This window comes from Girardinichthys multiradiatus, chromosome 2, assembly GCF_021462225.1.
Source record: "Girardinichthys multiradiatus isolate DD_20200921_A chromosome 2, DD_fGirMul_XY1, whole genome shotgun sequence".
NCBI classification, from domain to species: Eukaryota; Metazoa; Chordata; class Actinopteri; order Cyprinodontiformes; family Goodeidae; genus Girardinichthys; species Girardinichthys multiradiatus.
The window spans coordinates 7784464-7807689 of record NC_061795.1 but is presented as its reverse complement, the minus strand read 5'-3'; the positions used below and the strand labels follow the sequence as shown (position 1 = coordinate 7807689).

At 39.5% G+C, this 23226-nt stretch overlaps 1 protein-coding gene across 5 annotated transcripts in view; it reads right to left on the bottom strand.

Moving 5' to 3' along the window:
- The window catches only part of pot1 (protection of telomeres 1 homolog), a 118571-nt gene extending 98151 nt beyond the window's left edge, over window positions 1–20420 (bottom strand). Inside the window, exons 1-2 of one of the 5 annotated variants that reach the window (XM_047388399.1) lie at window positions 20334–20352; window positions 16679–16830 (exon numbers count right to left, since the gene is read on the bottom strand). In XM_047388399.1, coding sequence (XP_047244355.1) covers window positions 16679–16685 — 7 coding nt within the window. In that variant the 5' untranslated portion in view covers window positions 16686–16830; window positions 20334–20352. Of the gene's footprint in view, window positions 1–9299; window positions 9319–16678; window positions 16831–20333 lie in introns of those variants that run through there. The other 4 variants (XM_047388390.1, XM_047388409.1, XM_047388418.1 and 1 more) reach the window with 4 other exon arrangements.
- Between the last annotated feature and the right edge of the window lie 2806 nt (window positions 20421–23226).

Here is a 23226-nt window from a genome sequence, read left to right as displayed (position 1 = left end):
GAGCCCTGAGGTTTTGGGCCATTCCTCATACATTCAACCTCCCTCAAACGTAAGGCAAATGTCCCCAGAGCCCGGTTTGGGGCATTCCTCATACATTCGACCTCCCTCAAACGTAAGACAAAAGTCCTGTTGCCCTCCTGTTTTGGGCCATTCCTCATACATTCGATCTCCCTCAAATGTAAGGCAAAAGTCCACAGGGCCCTCCGGTTTCGGGCCATTTCTCATACATTCAACCTTCTTTAAACGTAAGGCAAAAGTCCCCAGGGCCCTTCGGTTTTGGCCCATTCCTCATACATTAGACCTCCTTTAAACGTAAGGCAACATTCCGGGCCGTTTGTCAGACGGCGTTTGGCGGCGTCTAAGAAACAGCCGGTCGTTTGGATTGCACGGGCCCTCCCGGCCATTCGGGAACGTTCCAGCCACGAGGGCGGTTCCTTCGGGAACAATCTGGCCATTCGCAATGTAAAGGTGTGCCAAAGGGCCGGCGGGCCGTTTGCCTGATGAGTGTGCCCAAAGGGCCGGCTGGCCATTCTGGAACATTCGGGATAAGCTCCTTGCTCCACCTGGTGGCGGTGTTCGGTAGTGCGACATTTGGGAACACACCTCGAAAGCTTTGGACGGGCGCCCCACGTCCCCAGGGGGAGCGGGAAAAAAGATCGAAAATCCGGACTTGAGTTCCCTAGCGCCACAATGGGGCGTAGGGAGTTCCCTACGGGGGTGGAGAAGTTCAAGTATCTTGGAGTATTGTTCATGAGTGAGGGAAGAATGGAGCAGGAGATTGATCGGTGCGGCTGCCACATTAATGGGAGCACTGTGCCGGTGGTGAAGAGGGAGCTGAGCCGAAAAGCGAAGCTCTCCATTTACCGGTCGGTCTACGTTCCTACCCTTACCTATGGCCATGAACTTTGAGTCATGACCGAAACAACGAGATCCCGGATACAAGCGGCTGAAATGAGCTTCCTCCGTAGGGTGGCCAAGCACTCCCTTGGAGATATGGTGAGGAGCTCGGCAATCCGGGAGGGGCTCGGAGTAGAGCCGCTGCTCCTCCACATCGAGAGGAGCCAATTGAGGTGGCTTGGGCATCTATACCGGATGCCTCCTGAACGCCTTCCTCGGGAGGTGTTCCAGGCACGTCCTACCAGGAGGAGGCCAAGGGGACAGCCCAGGACATGCTGAAGGGACTATGAATCTCGGCTGGCCTGGGAACGCTTTGGGCGCGCCCCAGACGAGCTAGAGGAGGTTTCTGGGGAGAGGGATGTCTGGGTGTCTCTGCTGAGTCTGCTGCCCCCGCGACCCGGTCCTGGATAAAGCGGAATTTGGATATAGATCATCTTTAAATCTTCTTAACTTTTCAGACTTTATTTTTCAAAAAAATTATAACCAGAAATATTTATAAACATATTCATAGAAACACTTTGAGAAAGTTGCATTAATTTTAAGTTGATAATTTATTTCTTTTTTCTACCTGAATAGTTGCTGACATGCTACTTATTGGTTTAAATATCTTGCATGAATAACTTATTGATTTTCTTTATTTATTTTAATTTGCCAGCAAAATAGCATCATGTTTATTCATCTAGTAATGTAACCTCCCCTCCTCCTCCCAAAAACGTGGTATCACCCAACCCGCGTTCTCTACCCAGCATTCACCATTTGCTGTTGTTTAGACACAGTTGCTGTTGAGAGGGGTAGTACACTGGAAACATAAAAAAAAGCACCAACAAGCGGACAAACAACAATTTTCCACCGTTGGTCAACAAGCCTTTGTAAAAAAAGCAAAAATTAAAATGAGGCGAATATAAATGTATTGTTAAGTTAGGTGATGATTTGTTGACTCACACACGCCTGTACATGCAGACACACTGTGAATGTCAGTGCATGTGTTTAGGCTAGCACATTGCTCATTACCTGAAAAGTTACACTGAGCGCTTCTTACAGGGCTACAATAGGGGAGACGGCTCATTTCAGAGCAGCCGTGGAGCCAGTCAGAGAGAGGGAGCCTAGTGGGTGTGTGCCCAGGAACAGGTGGAAGCACAGCGACTGAGAGTCCAAAAAAGGTCCAGGATGAGGCTCTAAGTTATATTTTAAAAACCTTTTTTTGCACAGAAAGTGTTCAATAGTAAAGACTGAACCAATTGCTTACATGCTCAGTGGAGAACAGACTGGGTTGTAAAATGTTTTATTTATTATTTTTGGTCAAATTAACTTCTTCCACTTCTTCGTAAGTGGAATGAAGGGCTGGAAAGATGGCAGTAAAACAACAGGTTATTGAAAGACGGAAAATATTTAGAAAATCAATTTTAATCAAATTTTTGGAAAGCTCTCATCATAATTACAATAAATACATATGTTTTTAGGATCTTACCATTTGACTAAAATTTCAGAAAATCAACTTTATACCAGTTTCCTTTTTGGAAATGTAAGAAATGACAACCCTGAAGCCTCAGGAGTGGAACAGTTTGATGAGAACGTAACGTTTAAAAAGGTGATTTATGTAGATGAGATAAGAAGCACACTTATTTGAGCGATAATGAACATAGTTTCTCTGAATTTAAGAGCTATGTTTGTCAGACGAACTGAGCAGAAATTTAAATCGTCTTTTTCAAAATATCACAAAATGTATTGTCAGCTTCAGCAAAATGCTTTTTCATCAGTTGTAAACTGTTTCTCTATGTAAAATTATTAAGCTTTTTGATTCACAATAATTTAAATTTTATGAAAAGCCAGCCAAGGCAGATAACTGGTAAAACATCTCCTATTTTTACTTTAAATTACTTATAAACTGGGCCGCTGTCCTCTAAAAATTTAACTATTTTGGGCCTGGGCTAAAGTCACCAATGGTTCAGACCCTAATAATAATAATAATAATAATTTTATTTGTTTCGTGATGGAGCTCTTAACTGGAATTAGTCATATGTGGAATCCATTTTCCTTATTGAAATAAATTAATAATGAAAAAATACAGTTAATCTGTTTCAAACCCCCTGAAACACCACAATGCAGCACTCATGAATATGATGAGGGTGCAGTTTTTCCACAGAGAGGAGTGGATAGGTATTTCTCTGTTTTTATCAGAGTGTAAAGGAAACTTGCGATGTAACCCAGTTTTCTTACACAATGCTTTCCAACTTTTTGGTGATACATTTGAACATTAACTGAGCTGTTTATATATCAGGTTGAAGAATATGATAGCAGAACAGGGAATCAAGGTGATCACAGAGAGAGAGGAGGCAACAGAGGAAGTGCAGCAGTTGAAGAGAGAGAGCAAAAAGTAGTCTACCGAGGGTCAAGTGACAAAAGAGAGGGAGATAGAATACAGAGAAAGACAGCGCAGGAGGCACAGATGACCAGGTAACAGACCCAAAAAATATATAAATCGTGCATGTACACTGTCAGAGCACTGAACTAATTTGTATTGCTTTGTGTGGTTACCTTACAGAGGGACACATGGTGAAGGCAGCAGTCAGGAAAATGAGCAGGTTAGAATGCAAGAAAACAAAAATAGTTTTTTTTTTAATTTATTCAACTATGTGAACAATGTTTTTGATACACTGTATTGCCTAAAGTATTGGATCACACCCCTAAATCAATGAATTCCAGTGTTCCAATAACTTCCATGGCTGTAGGTGTATAAAGTTTGGTGTGGAGAAACTTGACTGGCCTGCAGAGAGTCCTGACCTCAACCATCTTGAACACCTTTGGAATGAATTAGAGCAGAGGCTGCACTTCTGGTTTTCTTATCTAACTATGAACATACTCATAAACAGTGGAAGATGCTTACAGTAGAGTTAAAGTTGATATTGCTGGCAACTGTGGGTCCATCAACAAATTCGACCTTATAGATTAAGAATAGGATGTCATCAAAGTTCATGTAAAATTAGACAGACAAATACTTTTGGCAATACAATGTATGTACAATACAATGATTGTATTGTACATACTCTTGTACAGTGACCTCTTAACTAAGAAGTCAGTGTGTAAATAGTTCATTTGTTTTACACCAAGATGCAAACAGGTATTTATTGCTTTCATTTGAACTGCTCACAATAACTATAGTCTGCTACCTTAATATGTGGTTTAAAGATAAGCCTACTTTTGTATTTACATGGTTGTTTGTTGTTTAGTTTTTTCAGAATCGTGGTGCAATCTGCACTGCAGTCTGCCACACTGTATTCTTTGATGTATGGAGTGTTGTCATGAATTGTGCATAAAACATTTGCTGTGTGTAGTTTATTGGTATTAATACATTGATGTAATTAATCTTTAATGTTTTTGTCTTTCCTTCATAGTTAATGGCCACACACAAAATCAAATGAGTGGAAGCTGCCACAGTCAGCAAGTGCACACAATAGGAATTAATTATGGCTAAGTACACAGCTGAAACTATACTAACTCTCCTGTTGTCTTTGAGTAAATTTGACCCAATTTCAAAGTTTACAATGTAAATATATTCATTTGTGAATAATTGCTGAAAATGGCATGTAGGGTTTCAGTCTGCTCTTGTCTGATTACTAATGGCTGCATTTGTTGAATGACGTGTTGTCAATTTTTCCCAACCAAATTATCCTTCTGAACACCATTAGCAGGAGGTTGTGGGGGATTATTTCAAGGTAGTAAAAGACTAGTCTATGTAACGATTTTATCATTTTAGACTATAGTTTACAGATTGGTAAACTAATAATATATAAACTATAGAAACAGTGCCACAATCAGCGCAGGTTCAGAGACAGGGAGATGAGCCAAGTGCCCAGTGCCCAGCTATAAACCCAGCAATCCAGCTCACTGGCAGGAGAGAAACTACAAATCAAGGTACTAATAATGGACAAAGAAATAAACAATAAGTAAGGTCATAGATATAGTAGCCCAGTAACAACAATCCATTCTGCGCTTTACAGCGTTTTCATCACATGACGAGCGCACACTTAGGAAGGAGGAGGAAATAGGAATGGATGGCACTGTGTGGACAGTGGTAGGGGAGGAAGAAAGTAGAGGGAGGCGTCAGAGCCAGAATACGTTGACAGAGCGCCAGATCCAAGATGCCCAGACCGCGTTCCTCTGCTCGGTGGACGCCGAAATGCTCATCCACGTTCAGGGCTGCGCCGTGGCTGAGCCCCGCTGAGTTTTAGGAGATGATTCCTCCTGGGACATGAGTGTGGATGAGCTGAAGGCATTTTTAGCACTAGTTTATGTCCGCGAAGTGAAAGGGGACGTAACATGGAGCTGTCCAGCTTTTGGTCAGATTAGTAAAACCTTTTTTTTTTAATGTACCCGCTACTCTGTATTATTTTTCAGTACTATTTATAAATAATAATAAAACATAATAGGTTTTGATCAAATACTATTATTAATTCTTGTCAAAACCATAATTTTATAGCGTGCAAGAAAACCTTTAGTATTCTGACCTCACGTAATGCGATGATGTCATCACCGCCCTGGAATCCAGAATGCTCGTTGTCAAATTGACTGGCTTGGGAGTTCTAGTAGTGTTAGACTTCTGGGAGTCGTAGTGTTAAGTGACTGAGGTTGGAAGGCCTCCTTTCCATGACCCTAATCTGTAGCTCCCTCCATTCATTCTCTATTAGATACAAGTCAGAGCTCTGGCTGAGCTGCTCCAAAAAGTTCATATTACTTCCAGAGAGAAAAAATATATTTATCAAAAGATTTAAATATAAATCTGCCAGGGGTATGAATAATTTAAAGCTTAAGTTTATAGCGGGCACCTATAGGATGATGAGAACCATTTGAATGCCACAGCCACATCAAAGAAAAATGTCTACCCTAACTCACCCAGATGCCCAGCAGGAGAGTTGTGTGATTTACCCCACAGCAAGTGGCCAATGCTTCAAAAGCACAGGTGGAGCAATCGGTTTTTAGCTTTTTAGAGTTTCTGATGAAACATATCAGGAAAAGGTGGCTAAGTTCTGTCTCTACTGTCCTAATATTATATATCCAACTTCAGAAGGATAATAAACCCTAAGATGGTGAAGCACCATGGCTATTTTTTCCAGAAAGAAATAAGATTATTGTCTGTTAAATTTATTTGTCAATTATGGTAAAAACAAAAAAAAGGACCAAAACCAAAATTTCCATAAATCATATTTATGTGTATCAGCATCAACGGTGACTTCATCTCCTCTAGTTTAGTTTTATTTTTCTATGTGTTTATCATGGCGTAGTAACTACACTATTAAAGATTTTAAACAACCTCAACATTCAGAACTAGTATTCGATCTGCAACTCTAGGCCACACCATCCTACTAGATGGGCTTAGAGATTGGACTTTCTGAAGCAGTCCTATATAGTTGTTCAACTCATATATCGGTCACAGGGAATTCTTTGTCATTACAGCGGACTGTTCATCAGAATGTTTTGACCTAAACTACGTTGTTCCACAGGGCTCCATTTTAGGTCCCACACTTCCTAATATTTATAAGTTGCTGTTGGGTGGTGCCATCAGGAGACAGGGCAATAATATTCATACAGCGATGACACACAGCTCTATATTGTAATGTATCCTGATGAACCAAGACCCATTGATGCACTTTTTAACTGTATTTTAGATATTAAGTCATGGATGGCAGAGAATTTCCTTCAAGTCAAACAGGACTAAATCGGACGTTTTAGTTATGAGCACAGAAAATCAGAGAGCGAAGCTACCAGTCCAACTTCAAACACTGTCAATGAATGCTTCAGATCAGGTTAAAAACCTCAGTCGTATTTGATTAAAAATGTAGTTTCGCAAACTACATCAACAATGTTACAAAAACTTCATTCCATCATCTGAGGAACATTGCCAGAGTTAGATGTTAGAGTTAGTTTCTCTCCTAGCTCAATGCAGAGACTTTATTTTTTACAACTTGTAGAATACAGTAATGCTCTACTTTCTGGCCCCATTTACACAACAAAGATTTTTGATGAAGAAGGAAAAGTTTAGTTGTGTTTCTACTGTTCATTTACACGACAACGGCGAACGTTTTCTCTGAAAATTGCACGATTTGAGAACTGGAAATTAATGCTCACGCACACAACATAATGGCTGCCGACCAGGTTAAAACCCATAGTATATGAAGATATTACCAATAACGATGGCAGATTGCAGAGTACTTACATGTGCTGCTGACTCTTTTCATTCTAACGACAGTTTTCCAACAAAGTGCTAATTTTACCCCCCATTTTGTAACCAAGAAGTGTTTGCGCATGTTGTTGAGTTTCAAAGAACACACCTCCAACTAGGGGAATTATGCCATCTTCACGTCTCTACTGTTGCCATGTGAACAGAGATTAAAATTAAAACTTTGTCCTTTAGACATATTAACAGAAAAGGGAAAAAAATTTGTTTTCAATGGATCGTTCTCGTGTAAACGGGGACTAACTTTAGCTCCACTCCTGCAACTTCAGAACTCACCTGCTAGAGTGCTGAAGAGGATCAGAGAGCGAGGTCATATAGCACCAATGTTAAAAACAGATACTACTGACTATCTGTCCATTTTAGAATTGGTTTTAAGGTACTCTTACTGCTATTTAAAAAATCATATTTTCTTAGCTCACCTAATTTATTAGACCCGCTTATATCCTATAGCCCATCCAGGCACCTCAGGTCTTCTGGAACATGTCTTTTGTTAGTATCTTGAGGGAAAACTAAAACACACAGTGAGACGACTTTTTCTTATTGTGGCTCTCAGCTGTAGAACAGTCTTTCGATAGTTTAGGTTTATTATCTCTTATAGTTTAATATTTTAGCTCATTTTTTGAAACTCATTATTTTATTGCTGTTTAAAATGTATTTATAATGTATTATAGGTATCATGACAAGTGGAGTTATATTTCTTAATATTGTTCTTTACTATTCTAGATTTTATTGTTATTTATGTTTAGTAGTGGAGTGCACCAAATGCAGTTTTCTGGCCAATCAACAGTTATCGATCTTTAAAAAGCCTGACCTGCCGATTCAGATTTTGGCCAATACCGATTTGTCTTTTTAAAAGACACTGTCGAAATCAGTCCAGATGGCAGCAACATGCTATGTATGCAACCAGCCACCAATTTTTGGAGAGGAAGACAGATGATAAAGAAGTTTTCCCTTTATTAAAACCTATTCTACTGCTCTTCTGCAACCTTCATTATCCAAAATGTCACTGTCAAAAAGGAGAAAAGTGGACATGGAGTGTAGAGTTTTCCAAGAAAAATGGGCTTCTACCCATTCTATTTATTTACAGAGGTGAATGGGAACCCAGTGTGTTTGGTGTGTTCACAGTGGGTGTCAGTCATGAAAGAATACAACATTCGGCACCACTATGAGAAAAATCATGACCAAAAATATAACAACTTGCAAGGTGACCATAGACAAGAGAAGATAAATAAATTGTTAGCAGGTCTGAGAAGACAGCCGTCAGTTTTTATACATAGCCGAGATGTAAGTGATGCAGCCGTGAAAGCTAGCTACTTTAATGGCAATGAAATAGCATCGACATTAAAACGGTTTTATCACCAAAACGTGCATGCTAATGGCTGCAGTAATCATGTACCCTGAGGTGACAAGGTTTTGCCAACATAAGCCTTATATGAAACACTGTGGCAGACAGGATTTCTGTACTTTCTGCAGATTTGGACTGCCAAATGTCAAACTGATAAAGTCAAGTAATTTATTGCATTTTCAGTTGCAATTGATGAAAGTACAGATATTACAGTTGCGGCTCTACTGGCTGTATTTATTCGTGGTTTAGATGAGACTTTGGCTGCCACCGAGCAGTTGGGGATGCTGGACATTGTAAAAAGCCATTGTAAAAAGCATTTACTATGGCAAATTCGGCAAGCAGATGTTCTGTGTCCAACCTCTAAACAGCGTTAATTCCTCCAGTCTATTAGCAGCTTCGCTTAAGAGGTCGGAAACCGTTGGAGGTGGGACACCGGGAAGCTGAGGTTTTCACGGCGCATCGTGTGGTGGGGGACAGACATCAAACGTCTGTCTGCTGAGTTTGCCATTACTAAATGCTTTTTGATGGGGAAAAGCCATGCAGATTCAAGCAGGCTAATGCTAACCAACCAATAGGCAGGAGTTGACCTGCGAAAGGAAGCGGGAACAGACTCAGCACATGCGCTATATTTGACATAAAAACCACACATAGGGAGCACAGATGTCAGTCAAAGTGCCGATACGCTCATAAAAAATAAGCACATCGGCCAAAATTTCAGTCTAGCGGTGACCATTTTCAAAATGTGCTGGCGAGAACCCTGAACAGTAAAGGTAAATTGCGGCCTACATCTACATCATCTACATCAGGTGTGAGAGTGCAGCTTACTGAAGTAGGTCACAGTGCTGAGTGCTTGGTTGCAGTGCAGAGTGATGCCATCCAGCTCAGAATCAACTGATCATCTCACGGTCTTGGCAGACTTCTTTCCAGGGTAAGGGCACTGGAACAGAGTGCTTGCCAAATCAGGAAACCCCTTGTTCAGAGAGTCTTGCTGACTTCTGAACACTTCAATTAGAGAAATGTTCCCTATTAACAAAGTGGTGCTTGTAATTCCAGTCCCTGGTGTGGCGGCAGAGCATAGATTCATCCTCCAGAACAACATCCATGTTAAGTCGTCTGTCTAAGGCAAAAGTGCTAACCCCATGACATATAGCCTCTCCATCACTCCCACTCGAGACATTTAATATACGCACAAGCGGCTGGGCAATTCAGGTCTATGTTGACAAGGAGAAAGTTGTGAGGCCATGGGCGTCGCAACCGTGGGGAATGTGGGTCTTTTAACACCCACACTTTTCCTTGAGAGATGGTTGAACACCCTGACTTTTCCCACAGCACTTCTGGTCTCTTTCCTCCGTATTGCGCTCGCTGTTTTTCCCCCTCCCTCTCCTGTTGAAACCTGACACCGGCTGCTGATTGGCTGCCCAGCCTTGAGTCCCGCCTGTCTTATGTTTTCTAATGGTCAGGTCATGCTGAGGAAACATGGTATGTAACGACACAGAAGTAGCTTAATGCTAACAGATTGTTTCTCCAGACGTGCTAGCATATGTTAGCCAGAATAAACAGTCTCTCTGTCATGTCTGTCAGATTCATGACACTGTCAAGCTTTTAATTGTATTTTTGTTATTTAGCATAATCAAGGTGCAGAAAAGAAAAAGACAACAGAAGACAATGTTTTCAAGAGAAATCCTTTAAGTGATATTACTTTAAAAAGCCAAAAGCCTTTTTTTTTTTTTTTTATAAAATATATATATATATATTTATTGTGAAATTACTTTAAAAAGCTAAAAGCCTATTATTGTCAGGATCTGGAGTCATCTGCTGCCTGCTGCTAACAACTTTCCAACACTAGGTGCCGCCAGTAGGAGAGTCCTGAGGCGACATGTGTTGCGCATCTATTCATCAGCTGAGAAGCATAAAGAGGATGGTTGCCAACACTTCGTCGCCTGAGTGTTTTGCCTCCGTGGAGCGATTTCTGCCTGACCTGTCCCAGTCCTCCACTGTGGTATTGGTATTTCCTGGAATTGGACTGATCCTGGCAAGCGGGGCTTCTTTCCTGTCTCTTATCCTCTCCCTGGCGGTTTCCCCGGAGTCTCCAGTAAGAGAATGTTTCAGTTGGGTCATGTTCTGAGGTTCAGCCAGTAATCATTTCTCTTTGTGCTCTTTCAGTGACGGGAGATTAGATTCGCCGCTTCTGTTGTGCTTGACCAAGTTTTCAATAAACTTCTTTATTTAACAAGTTATGAGCGTCTCTGCATGTGGGTTAGGTACATATATATATATATATATATATATATATATATATATATATATATATTTATTCAAATAGGCTTTTAGCTTTTTAAAGTAATATCACAAAGTATTTCAATCATTTTGAGCCCAATTTGTACGACTGTACCCATTTGGTTTAGGATAGGTGGTTGCAGGAGGCATCAGTTTCAGAGAGAGCATAGGTTCTGGGGTCAGTAATTCAATAAATGTAGCTTTAAACTACATTATGTTTTAGTGACAGTTTGTGAAAGTCAATTGAAGCAGACAGTGTGTGCGTGATGCTTGTTTCCATCCTAGATGCATGTGTGCAAGTGTTTATAAAGATCCCAGTTTAGTTTTAAATGTTTTCAGGATGTATTTTAGGATGTGGCCAAGAGTGATGATGACAGAGGCAGAGAAAGTTATGTTAAAATGAAAACAAACACACCGCCATTAAGAATCTCAATTCATAGCCAATGCCCCCCACAAATATCCCCCACATTTTTGAAAAGCTTGCTACACCACTGTGTGAAACTTGACACCAGAGAAAATGCATAAGGTTAAGCACGAACTACCAAATAAATGTTTCCAATGTACCACAGATGTGGGCTCTCTACACTGTACTTGTTTGTGTACCAAGGTGAGAAACGGATTGACCTCTGTGACATCTTGACTAAAATTACTCAAATATTATTATTACCTGTTGATCCAGAATTTTGCTTGTTTGGAAATTTTTTGAAACTTGAGGAACCTCTTAAAAATTTTCAGATAACTTTTGGAAATTGCCCTGACAGTGGCCAGAAAGTGCATTACTATCGCATGGAAGTCTGATTCCCCTCTATTAATAACTAAATAGCATTCAGAGATGAACAGGTGTGTACCCTTAGAACAAATAACATATAACCTTAGAAAGAGATATAACATCTTTATTAAAATCTCACAACCCCATCTAGATTATGTGGGTAAAGTGAAATTGGAATGTGATTGACCAATCAATGTATATCCATCTTAATGGAGCATCCTTTTGGGGGGTGGAAAGCAGGGGGTTTGTATTTCAGGCTGGTAGACTCTTATTTAGTATGCATGTTTTTAACCTTTGTGTTTTTTGTTTATAGTATTTTATTATTCTCTCCTTATACAATATAAATACATATCCAGTCCTTCCTCGCCAAGTAATCTACATGATTGATTTTCCACTGTTCCTCATCCTCTAGAATTGTTTTATGTCTGTTTACTTGATTTGATCATTGTGATCATTTCAGTGTGAGTCTCTAGTGGTTGAATGTCTCTTTCTGTTTTTAACCTGTGTTAAGAGGTTTGTGTTACACTTGACTGTACAAAATGTTTGTTTGTTTGATTGATTGCTTTATTATGTTATGATTAATGCTGGAATAAGTGACAGAATTAAAACAATGTACTGGCACATTTTCTTGACCTTGGTCACAGCTTGCCGATAAAGGGGGATGGTAGGTTCTGAACCCTGACCAGTTGAGAACAGCTGGGTTAGTGGAACAATTTCTGTTTTGCATTGAAGACACAGGGGAAAGAGTCATGCATCCAAAGAATGCCTGGGAGTTGGGATATATGCAGCCGTTGCAATATATCATAATGACTAACTCCAGTACAAGCAGAAATAGATATCCTTTATAAAGCACAGTTTCACACAATTTCTCTTCTCACCAGCAGCTGAACTCATGAACATCAGCTGAATATAAAACTAACTCAAATATTGTTTTTCATCCATCCAACCATCCTCCATATCTGCTTGATGATGTTGGAGGGGAGCTGAATTCTATCCCCACTAGAGGCTGACACTTCCAAGAAATCTAACAAGCATATTTTGATTTATACTTTTATTATTCAAGCTGGTCAGTCTGCTACTGCAAAGAAGAAAGGTATTACAGTCTGTATTCCTAAAGTTAAAAAAACAAAATGTTGGATTTGTCTCCTTTTATGCTAAAGTCAGGGATGAATTTCACTACAATCTGCATCAAATGTATTTTAACTTTCCAACAAGATGCTTATATGGTTATGTTCATGATAATATCCTTGTGTAATTAATACAATTCAATTCAATTCAAAAATACTTTATTAATCCGAAAGGGAAATTAAATGTTGTTGTAGCTCATTATGAGGGTTTCTTCAAAGAGCCGTTGTAGATGCTGATGGCTGTGGGCAGGAAGGATCTCCTGTAGCGTCTCTTACAGCAGATCTGAAGAAGCCTCTGACTGAAGACACTCTGTTGTTGTAGGACAGTCTCATGAAGAGGATGCTCAGGGTTCTCCATAATGTTCTTCATTTTATGAAGAATCCTTCTTTCCACAATGATCTCCAGAGGTTCCAGAGGAGTCCCAAGAACAGAGCCAGCCTTTTTTAACAGCTTGTTGAGCTTTTTTAAGTCCCTGGCTCTGATGCTGCTTCCCCAGCAGATGATGGCAGAAGAGATCACACTTTCCACAACAGACTTATAGAAGATATGCAGCATCTTGCTGCAAACCCCAAAGGACCTAAGCTTCCTCAAGAAGTACAGTCTGCTCTGTCCCTTATTGTAGATGGCTTCACAGTTGCATCTCCACTCTGGTCTGTTGTCCAGGTGAACACCGAGGTTTTTATACTCCTCCACCACCTCCACTTCTACTCCCATGATAGAAATAGTTTTTGACTTATTCCTGTTTCTCTTAAAATCTACAATCATCTCCTTTGTTTTAGTCACGTTCAAAATGAGATAATTGTTTCCACACCATACCACAAAGCGGTCCACCACCTTCCTGTACTCAGCTTCTTGTCCATCTCTGATCCACCCCACAACTGCAGAATCATCCGAGTATTTCTGCAGATGACAGGAGTCCGTCTTGTACTGGAAGTCTGAGGTGTACAGAGTGAAAAGGAATGGTGAGAGTACAGTCCCATGTGGTGCTCTTGTGCTGCTGACTACCTGGTTAGACTCATAACCCTTCAGTCTCACAAACTGTGGTCTGTTTGTCAAGTAGTCTTTGATCCAGGAGATTGTTGAGGCCTCCACCTGAGTCTTCTGGAGTTTCTGACAAAGCAAATCAGGTTGGATTGTATTAAATGCACTGGAGAAATCAAAGAACATGATCCTCACAGTGCTGCTGGCTTTGTCCAGATGACAGTGGGTTTGTTGAAGCAGGTGTATGATGACATCTTCAACTCCAACTCCACAGCGATAAGCAAACTGAAGGGGGTCCTGATGGTTTACTGTTTGCTTAACAGGAGTCTCTCTAGGACCTTCATGATGTGAGATGTCAAGGCAACAGGTCTATAGTCATTGAGGACTGATGGGTGAGTTTTCTTTGGTACCGGAACAAGACAGGAGGTCTTCCACAACACCGGAACCTTCTTCTGGGCCAGGCAAAGGTTGAAGAGGTGCTGCAGAATCCCACAGAGCTGCTCTGCAGAGGCCTTCAGGACTCTAGGGCTGACATGATCTGGACCTGCAGCCTTATTCCAATTCAGTCTCTCCAGTTGCATCTTCACTTGACTTATTGAGACACACAGGTGAAAGGGGGAAGCAAAGGAAGCATCAGCATCTTCTGATATGGTTGAAGGCAAACATGTAGAAGCAGAAGGGTCTAGGGCTGAGGTGGAAGACAAAAAATGTGAGGTGTTATTGGACAGCTGTGGGTCTTGTGGGTCAAAGGAAGGTGGAATGTCTGTTTGGCTGTGAGCAGGAGAGGAGGGTGCGAAGTTTGTTTCTGAACTGAACCTATTGAAGAATGTGTTCAGTTCATTGGCTCTGTCCAGACCTTCATCGGTCTGATCATCCTTCTGCTTAAAGCCTGTGATCTTCTTCATCACTGTCCACACATCTCTGATATTGTTTTGCTGGTTGATTGCTCTCCAGCTTCATCTTGTACACCTCCTTGCTGTCTCTTATCTTGACTTTAAGTTGCTTCTGTAAACTCCTCAATAATTCTCTGTCTCCCTCTCTGAAGGCTCTTTTTTTCTTGTTAAGCAGGTCCTTCAGGTCACTGAAGGTCCAAGGTTTGTTATTGGGGAAGCATCTCACGGTTCTGGTGGGGATGATGTTATCCACACAGAAGTTTATACAGGTCCTTCTCAAAAAATTAGCATATTGTGATAAAGTTCATTATTTTCCATAATGTCATGATGAAAATGTAACCATCATATATTTTAGATTCATTGCACACTAACTGAAATATTTCAGGTCTTTTATTGTCTTAATACGGATGATTTTGTCATACAGCTCATGAAAACCCAAAATTCCTATCTCACAAAATTAACATATCATTAAAAGGGTCTCTAAACGAGCTATGAACCTAATCATCTGAATCAACGAGTTAACTCTAAACACCTGCAAAAGATTCCTGAGGCCTTTAAAACTCCCAGCCTGGTTCATCACTCAAAACCCCAATCATGGGTAAGACTGCCGACCTGACTGCTGTCCAGAAGGCCACTATTGACACCCTCAAGCAAGAGGGTAAGACACAGAAAGAAATTTCTGAACGAATAGGCTGTTCCCAGAGTGCTGTATCAAGGCACCTCAGTGGGAAGTCTGTGGGAAGGAAAAAGTGTGGCAGAAAACGCTGCACAACGAGAAGAGGTGACCGGACCCTGAGGAAGATTGTGGAGAAGGGCCGATTCCAGACCTTGGGGGACCTGCGGAAGCAGTGGACTGAGTCTGGAGTAGAAACATCCAGAGCCACCGTGCACAGGCGTGTGCAGGAAATGGGCTACAGGTGCCACATTCCCCAGACCTGGGCTACAGAGAAGCAGCACTGGACTGTTGCTCAGTGGTCCAAAGTACTTTTTTTGGATGAAAGCAAATTCTGCATGTCATTCGGAAATCAAGGTGCCAGAGTCTGGAGGAAGACTGGGGAGAAGGAAATGCCAAAATGCCAGAAGTCCAGTGTCAAGTACCCACAATCAGTGATGGTCTGGGGTGCCGTGTCAGCTGCTGGTGTTGGTCCACTGTGTTTTATCAAGCGCAGGGTCAATGCAGCTAGCTATCAGGAGATTTTGGAGCACTTCATGCTTCCATCTGCTGAAAAGCTTTATGGAGATGAAGATTTCATTTTTCAGCACGACCTGGCACCTGCTCACAGTGCCAAAACCACTGGTAAATGGTTTACTGACCATGGTATCAGTGTGCTCAATTGGCCTGCCAACTCTCCTGACCTGAACCCCATAGAGAATCTGTGGGATATTGTGAAGAGAACGTTGAGAGACTCAAGACCCAACACTCTGGATGAGCTAAAGGCCGCTATCGAAGCATCCTGGGCCTCCATAAGACCTCAGCAGTGCCACAGGCTGATTGCCTCCATGCCACGCCGCATTGAAGCAGTCACTTCTGCAAAAGGATTCCCGACCAAGTATTGAGTGCATAACTGTACATGATTATTTGAAGGTTGACGTTTTTTGTATTAAAAACACTTTTCTTTTATTGATCCGATGAAATATGCTAATTTTGTGAGATATGAATTTTGGGTTTTCATGAGCTGTATGCCAAAATCATCCATATTAAGACAATAAAAGACCTGAAATATTTCAGTTAGTGTGCAATGAATCTAAAATATATGAATGTTAAATTTTCATCATTACATTATGGAAAATAATGAACTTTATGACAATATGCTAATTTTTTGAGAAGGACCTGTATAGTCCGTTACACACTCAGTGATAGTGAAAGAAAAAATGTCCAAAACCTCATTCTCAAGTTAAAAGGTGAAATGGGTCCCTCAATCATCATGTCAGTGTTCTCAAAGAAATGTTGCCTCCATTATTCATTGTTCAGTGTATTTCTTAAAAAAAAAAACGTCTTTCCCCTTATTTACTAGATCAAAAAGAGTTTTGTCATATAAAAACAGTTTCTTGCTGAAACCTAATAAGTACTCGCAACATATTTTGCAGCTGATGTGTAGTGTAGTGTAACACCTCTGAGCTGACCAAAGTTAAATAATGATTTGCTGTTCGAGTACCTGGCATTTATTCATAAATGGGAGCATTACGACGAGCATGGTTTGACTTTTCTTCTTAGGCCTCCAGAAGCAGCCCTAATTGAAGCAGATTTTCCCCCATGGCCCAAAGAACCCCTGGAACACCTTCTTCAGCACGGTTCATGTAAGAGGTACTGTTTGGGCAGAGAAGATTAGTTTAGAATGAAATAATCTAAATAATGTTCGTTTTATGATGTTTGGTTTTTGTTTGTGTTGAGAAAACTCAGCTAAATGCTAGCAGACTAGCTGCTCAGCTAATGATGTTTTCTGTGTTCTGTTTTTAATGTTAGACAACATTTATTTAAAAGGTGGTTTTTAAACACTGAATGGCCATAATGCGCTGTAACCCATGGTAAAAACTGTTATTTAGGAATATCTAACAACCTTAAACGCATCACCATTGTAAACTTGGTGTGCGTCAGTTACGTGATCACGATCATGAAGCCTAATACAATCCTGCTCCGGTTTTCCTGAGTCAGGTGTGAGGGGGAAAGCTAGAGAGACAGTGTGCTACAGGTTCGTGCCTATAAACAGCTATTGGGTTTACTCTTTTCCATTTTATGTACTGTTAAGCTCACTATACCATTATGATTTAGATATCAACTGCCAGAGAGTCTGGTGCAGTGCGGGTTCGTCGTGCATCGAATTGAGCTGAATTGGTGAGTTGTGAATGAAATGTTTGTTTTGTTAGTCTGTAGATGTTAGCAGCTTACGCCAATGGTTTAATGCAAGCATTGGCAGCTAAAACAAACAGTTTAGCTTAGCAGGCTAAATGCCAATATTTGTATTTTGCTTTGAGTCTGATATTGCATTGGGTATAAGCTGTGTAGTGTGTATATGGCACTTAAATCTGATTGAATAAGCCTTAATTGAGTATGTTTACAAGTGAAATGTACATTTTTGATTATAAATGCTATGTATATTTATTTGTTTTGATTGTGTACACAATAATTATTAATTGCTAAATCTGAGGGTAAATTGATTAGCAAAAATAATGAAATGCAACTGGTGTTGAGTGTCTAATGCAGGCCAGGTGAACCTGTTTCTGGGTTAAATGATGGAGATCTACTGAAATGCGACCAGGACCAGAAGAACCTTCAAATCCTTTCCTACGGGTTTGGAAGGAGACAGTCACAGCCGTGCTCTGTTCCTTTCAGTCCTACCATACTGATTCACACAACACACCACATATTCTCCCTCGATAACGGACAATTGCACATATGGAAATACTCCCTTCAAACATTATGGACAATGGACTGCATTTGTGTCTCAGTTGCTACTTGTGCCAACCAGCACTATATATTAATGGGATTATATTGAGCTTGTTGTGAACTACTGGATTGTGCATTTTACTGGAATTCTGGAATTTCAAATATTTGGGGTATTCATTTGTCTTTTTGTTTGTTCATATTTTATTCACTTTAATTTTCCAAATATATGGTACCAGCACCAAAACAATTTGCAGTGTCAACTTATTAATTACTAACCTACAGCTCCAATAATCGTTTCCTAGCCTTCTGATTTATTTGTATCTAGTCTGGATATTATTTACCAAAGCAACGTTGTTGTTTACTATTATTATTATTCCATTTTTATTATTATTGGTACTACAACAGTGCTAAATGCATAAGCGTCACGCTTATGCATTCAGATCCTTTTATTGATGGTATTTTAATGATACATGTTTTGATTTGTGATTATTTTAAAGGGATGATAACAAGCTATAAGTTTCTTTTCTCAGCTTCAACCGCTACTGGCTAAAGTAACACGTGACTTTTGAATCTATTAAGAATCATTTATCCAAAAATGTTGTTAGTTTCAAATCTAGTAAAATAATATTTCCCTAAATATTATTTTACTAAATGTGAAAGCTAATTAAACACCATTAAGACTCATTTATCCAGAAAGGTTTGGTTCTTATTCAAAATAATATTTCCTTAAATATTATTGTACAAACAAAGGCAGCTAATTAAACACCATTGAGAATTAGTCATCCAGAAGGTTGGTTTTATTCATTAGATCATTCTTTAATAGGAAATAGTAATTTCCTCACGGATGTGGGAAGATTTCCATGAAAAATAAAATTTAACCAGGCCCTTCAAATAGGTTTTGATGCTGGGGGACAGTGTAATGAGTTGTATAGGTTAATACACCCAACAACCAAACCGGACTTATCCTCTTTCACTGTAGGCATATTTGAGCTTGGACTACAAAATTTCAGCATAAAATAAATATGGCGGATATGTGAAACCGATCAGCCAGAAGGCCATGACCTTGTTTAGCTGTTCCGCAGCAAATGCTGTGACGGAATGGTTGAAAAAACGTAACAGATGATAGAGAAAACTGAATGGACCAAAAAATATGACTCAAACGAAACATAAAGATATTGCCCCAACACCTAAGGAGACTAAATTCAACTTTTCTACACTCCTACAGACTCCAAGTACACAAAAAGTATATTTAAAGGCTAGAAAAGTGGATTTTGCATGATATGTCTTATCCATTTATCTTATCCATAGTTGTTTATAATATGTTCTGGGCCAATAGACAGAAAGATGGAGAGAAACAGACAGATGACAATAAAACGATGTTGACTAAAAGATAGATATAAATACATAGACAAAGATAAACAAAGAATAAAGAAGGGAACACCATTACAGAACTGAAGCAAAGAGTGGCATCATAGGCTCACCAAGTCTCCATTATCAACCATGTTATGGAGTCTTGCAAAACCCAGGTAGCTACACTGTGACACAACACCTAAAATATGTGTTATTATGGCTAAATCATGAAACAATCCTCCTCATAAGAACATTTGTGCATCTCCATCTGTCCTGACCCTGTCAGATTTCCTCTCTACAAAAAGCATTACTTCACATCAGCATCATTACACTTAACCTAAAGCTATGCAGTAACACAGTTCATTCTTAGCTAATTGGCGCCACTGTTGAGGACAGTTTCTCTACTGCTGTGAGGGGAACGTTCACTAAGTTTCATTTAAAGAACCTGGGATATTATTGTAGAACCTAACCCTGCTTTAAACTAAACCACAACTTTCTCTGACCTGTCTGCTGGGTTCTTTGGTCTTCATGACGCTGTTTGTTCTCCAATGTTTGTCTAACGGCAGACGTTGCGAACACTAAACATTGTATTTACAATGTATAAACGATGCTGTTCGTTTCGGCGATTATAGACAGATTGAGACACGTTATAATGTAAATATTTTTAGTATGGCAGCAGTTAGATCCTAGCGTCCTAACAGACTAAAAATGACCAACAGGTTCCCAATAAAGACGTAGTTTGGATCTTTAAAAAAATCCCAGTTCAACTTTTAATGTAAGCCGTAGGCAAGTATGGTATGTAAAGATTATTAAAATCAATGTAGTAGCGCTTAATATCTGTTGCTGGTTTGTCAGCAACTCCTTCAAACTAAAACATGAAGTTATTCAAACCGAGTTTGGTGTCACGCGCTCCTTATCGAAGGCGTAAGCTTAACTAGCGTCAAACTATCCCCGAATAAGCAATATACTGAACAAAACTTCATGTGTACGTAATAATAACAACGAGGGTCCGTCTATATGACTCATTACGTGGAAACATTGTAAGCTAGGGTGAAAATAGGAAGAGTACAACTTACGGCTGCAGGAAATGTCTTCGTATTCCCTCCCTTGGTTTCGAACACACTGGAAACTCTACATTTGCGCATGCGCACAAGGGAGCAAAGCAGGCACTCAAAAGGGACGTACAAAAAAGGTAAAATATAGTTCGGGAGATTTAAATACATAAAGGTAGACAATAATGTACACAATCCACATATAGGACAAACACAACAAAACCATTTCTTTAACTACGTTTATAATCAGTGCAGGTGGTGGGAGACAGAAGAACTCCGGATAAAATAACATGACTGTTGGACAGTGTCTCCCACCCCATCCATGAACTTGTTTCAGAACTGGAGAGTTCCTTAAGTGACAGACTGCTGCATCCCAGGTGCACAAAGAAGCATTATCACAGACCCTTCCTCCTAGCAGCTGATATACTTTATAACAATCACTGCTCCCAACAAACTCAAACTCAGTGTTTTCATCCCAGCTGTTATTTTCAATTTTTAAATATTCTTGTAAAGAGTCTGTTGTTGTTTTAATGCATAAATAAAAGTAACAACAATAACAACAACAGTTTGTAAATTTTTGTAAATAATCATCCTACTCAGTTGCAAATTTCTTCGAACTTGAGTATGCCATTGGTAATAACTGTTTTACAAATACTGTCCAAATTTCTTATTTTTAATTATATATCACTTCAATGTGAATCTGCATGCTTCCATTTGAAAGAACCCAGAAATGCTTTAAAATTTCCTGGAAGATGACTGCTTTGACTGTGAACTTCAGAAAACACAGTGGACCAACACCAGCAGATGACATTGTCATCCAGAACCCAGGACCTTGATTACCTCTGCCAATGAGGTTGTGTTTTTATCGGTGTCTGTCTGTCTGTTTGTTTGCAAAATATCTCAAAAAGTTATTAAAGGATGTAGTTGAAATTTTCAAGGTTTCACACCTTGAAAACCAGTAAAAGATGATTTGATTTTGGTGGTAATGTAGAGCACCATCTGGATCCAGGATTTTCTTTTAAGGATTCTATATCATTGCAAGACCATTGTGCAACAACTTGGAATTCCCGCATGGTTCGTCACCCCGTCCGTAGGTGACATGCAGTTCCCAGACGTCAGAGTGTAGCTGAGCAGTATAGAAAAAAGCTGACATGCTTATTTACCACACTTTTACCTTTCACTCAACTTTTTATGAATATGCAAGGATACAGAACTCTGTGAACAACCTTCTTTAGCAATGACCTTTTGTGGCATACCCTCCTTGTGGAGGGTGTGAATGACTGTCCTCTGGACAGTCAGTAGTCTTCCCCATGATTGTGTAGCCTACTGACCCAGAGTGAGACCATGTAGAGGCTCAGGAAATCTTGGCAGGTGTTTAGAGGTAATTAGCTCATTAGGGTGTGACACCATGAGCTTTCAATTCTGAACTTTTTCATAGTATTCTATTTCTCAGAGACACCTGAATTTTGGGCTTTTATTATCTGTAAGCCATAATCATCAAAATTACCATAAATAAAGGCTTGAAATATTTACCTCTATGAGTAATGAATCAATATAATATGAGCTTCACTTTCTAAGATTAGTGATGTTTTCGTGATATTCTAATTTTTGAGATGCACCTGTATGTGTGTAATAAGTGAGTGTGGCATAAGGAGATCAACATACTGTATCAAAGTGAACATAATTATTAGGCAGCTTCTATTCCTCAGGAAAAAATTGACCAAAAAAGAGATTTAACTATAATTGGCTCTGAAAAGTCAAAGTTGCTAAAGGTTTCGGAGGGGTGCAGCACTCTTGAAATAGTTAAGGTATTGACAGGCTGATGACAGAAATATCAAACAATTGTTACATATAGTGGACAAGGTCCCAAGATATATGTAAAAGAAAATAAACAAATTAACTGATTTGAGAGGACCAAAACGTGAAGCTAACAGGAACCCATTAGGACAAGGTAAGGCAGGCTGGAGCCCAGTCACCAATGACATGGGGTTAAAATGTTAAGATTGGGCCAAAAAATATCTAAATACAGATATTTCAAATATTTACAGATATTTTTTATGGACTAATGAGATGCGATTTTTGAATTGACTTGGAGGTCTATGGTTCAATAATAAAACAAATCATCAGAAATACAAATTGTCTATTAATTGTGTACACAATGTAAATAAAAAACATCATATTCTCACCATAACTATGTACATCCAAAAATAAAAACCAATGCAACCTAATTATATACTTTTAATTTAAATGGAGGAATAATAACTTTAACTGACTAGTCAGGACAATCCTAAGCATGGGCAGAGTTACAAGCACAACTACAGGGTAACAGGAAATACGGGCATGTTAATGTTAGGATCTTGTGGGCAACAATGAGAACAGATGAGCTTGAATACTGAGCAGGGGTGGAGAAATGATAAGCACATTAAATGAGTAATCAGAGAATATTTGGAGCAGCTGTGACCAAAGGAATGTAGAGCAGCTGAAGGAAGGAGGCTGATAAACATAGATGAGCTAAACAGAAACATATAGAAAAAAAAAGGAATTTAACAATAAAGAGCATAGGGAAATGAACTAAAGAAAAGCCTAAGATCATAATAATAGTCTAAACACAAAAAACAAAACTGAAACACCTCAGGATTTCTTAATTTTTGTATTAGTTTGCTAACAGAGTAAACCATATGGTGTATACAGGTCCTTCTCAAAATATTAGCATATTGTGATAAAGTTAATTATTTTCCATAATGTAATGATGAAAATGTAACATTCATATATTTTAGATTCATTGCACACTAACTGAAATATTTCAGGTCTTTTATTGTCTTAATACGGATGATTGTGGCATACAGCTCACGAAAACCCAAAATTCCTATCTCACAAAATTAGCATATTTCATCCGACCAATAAAAGAAAAGTGTTT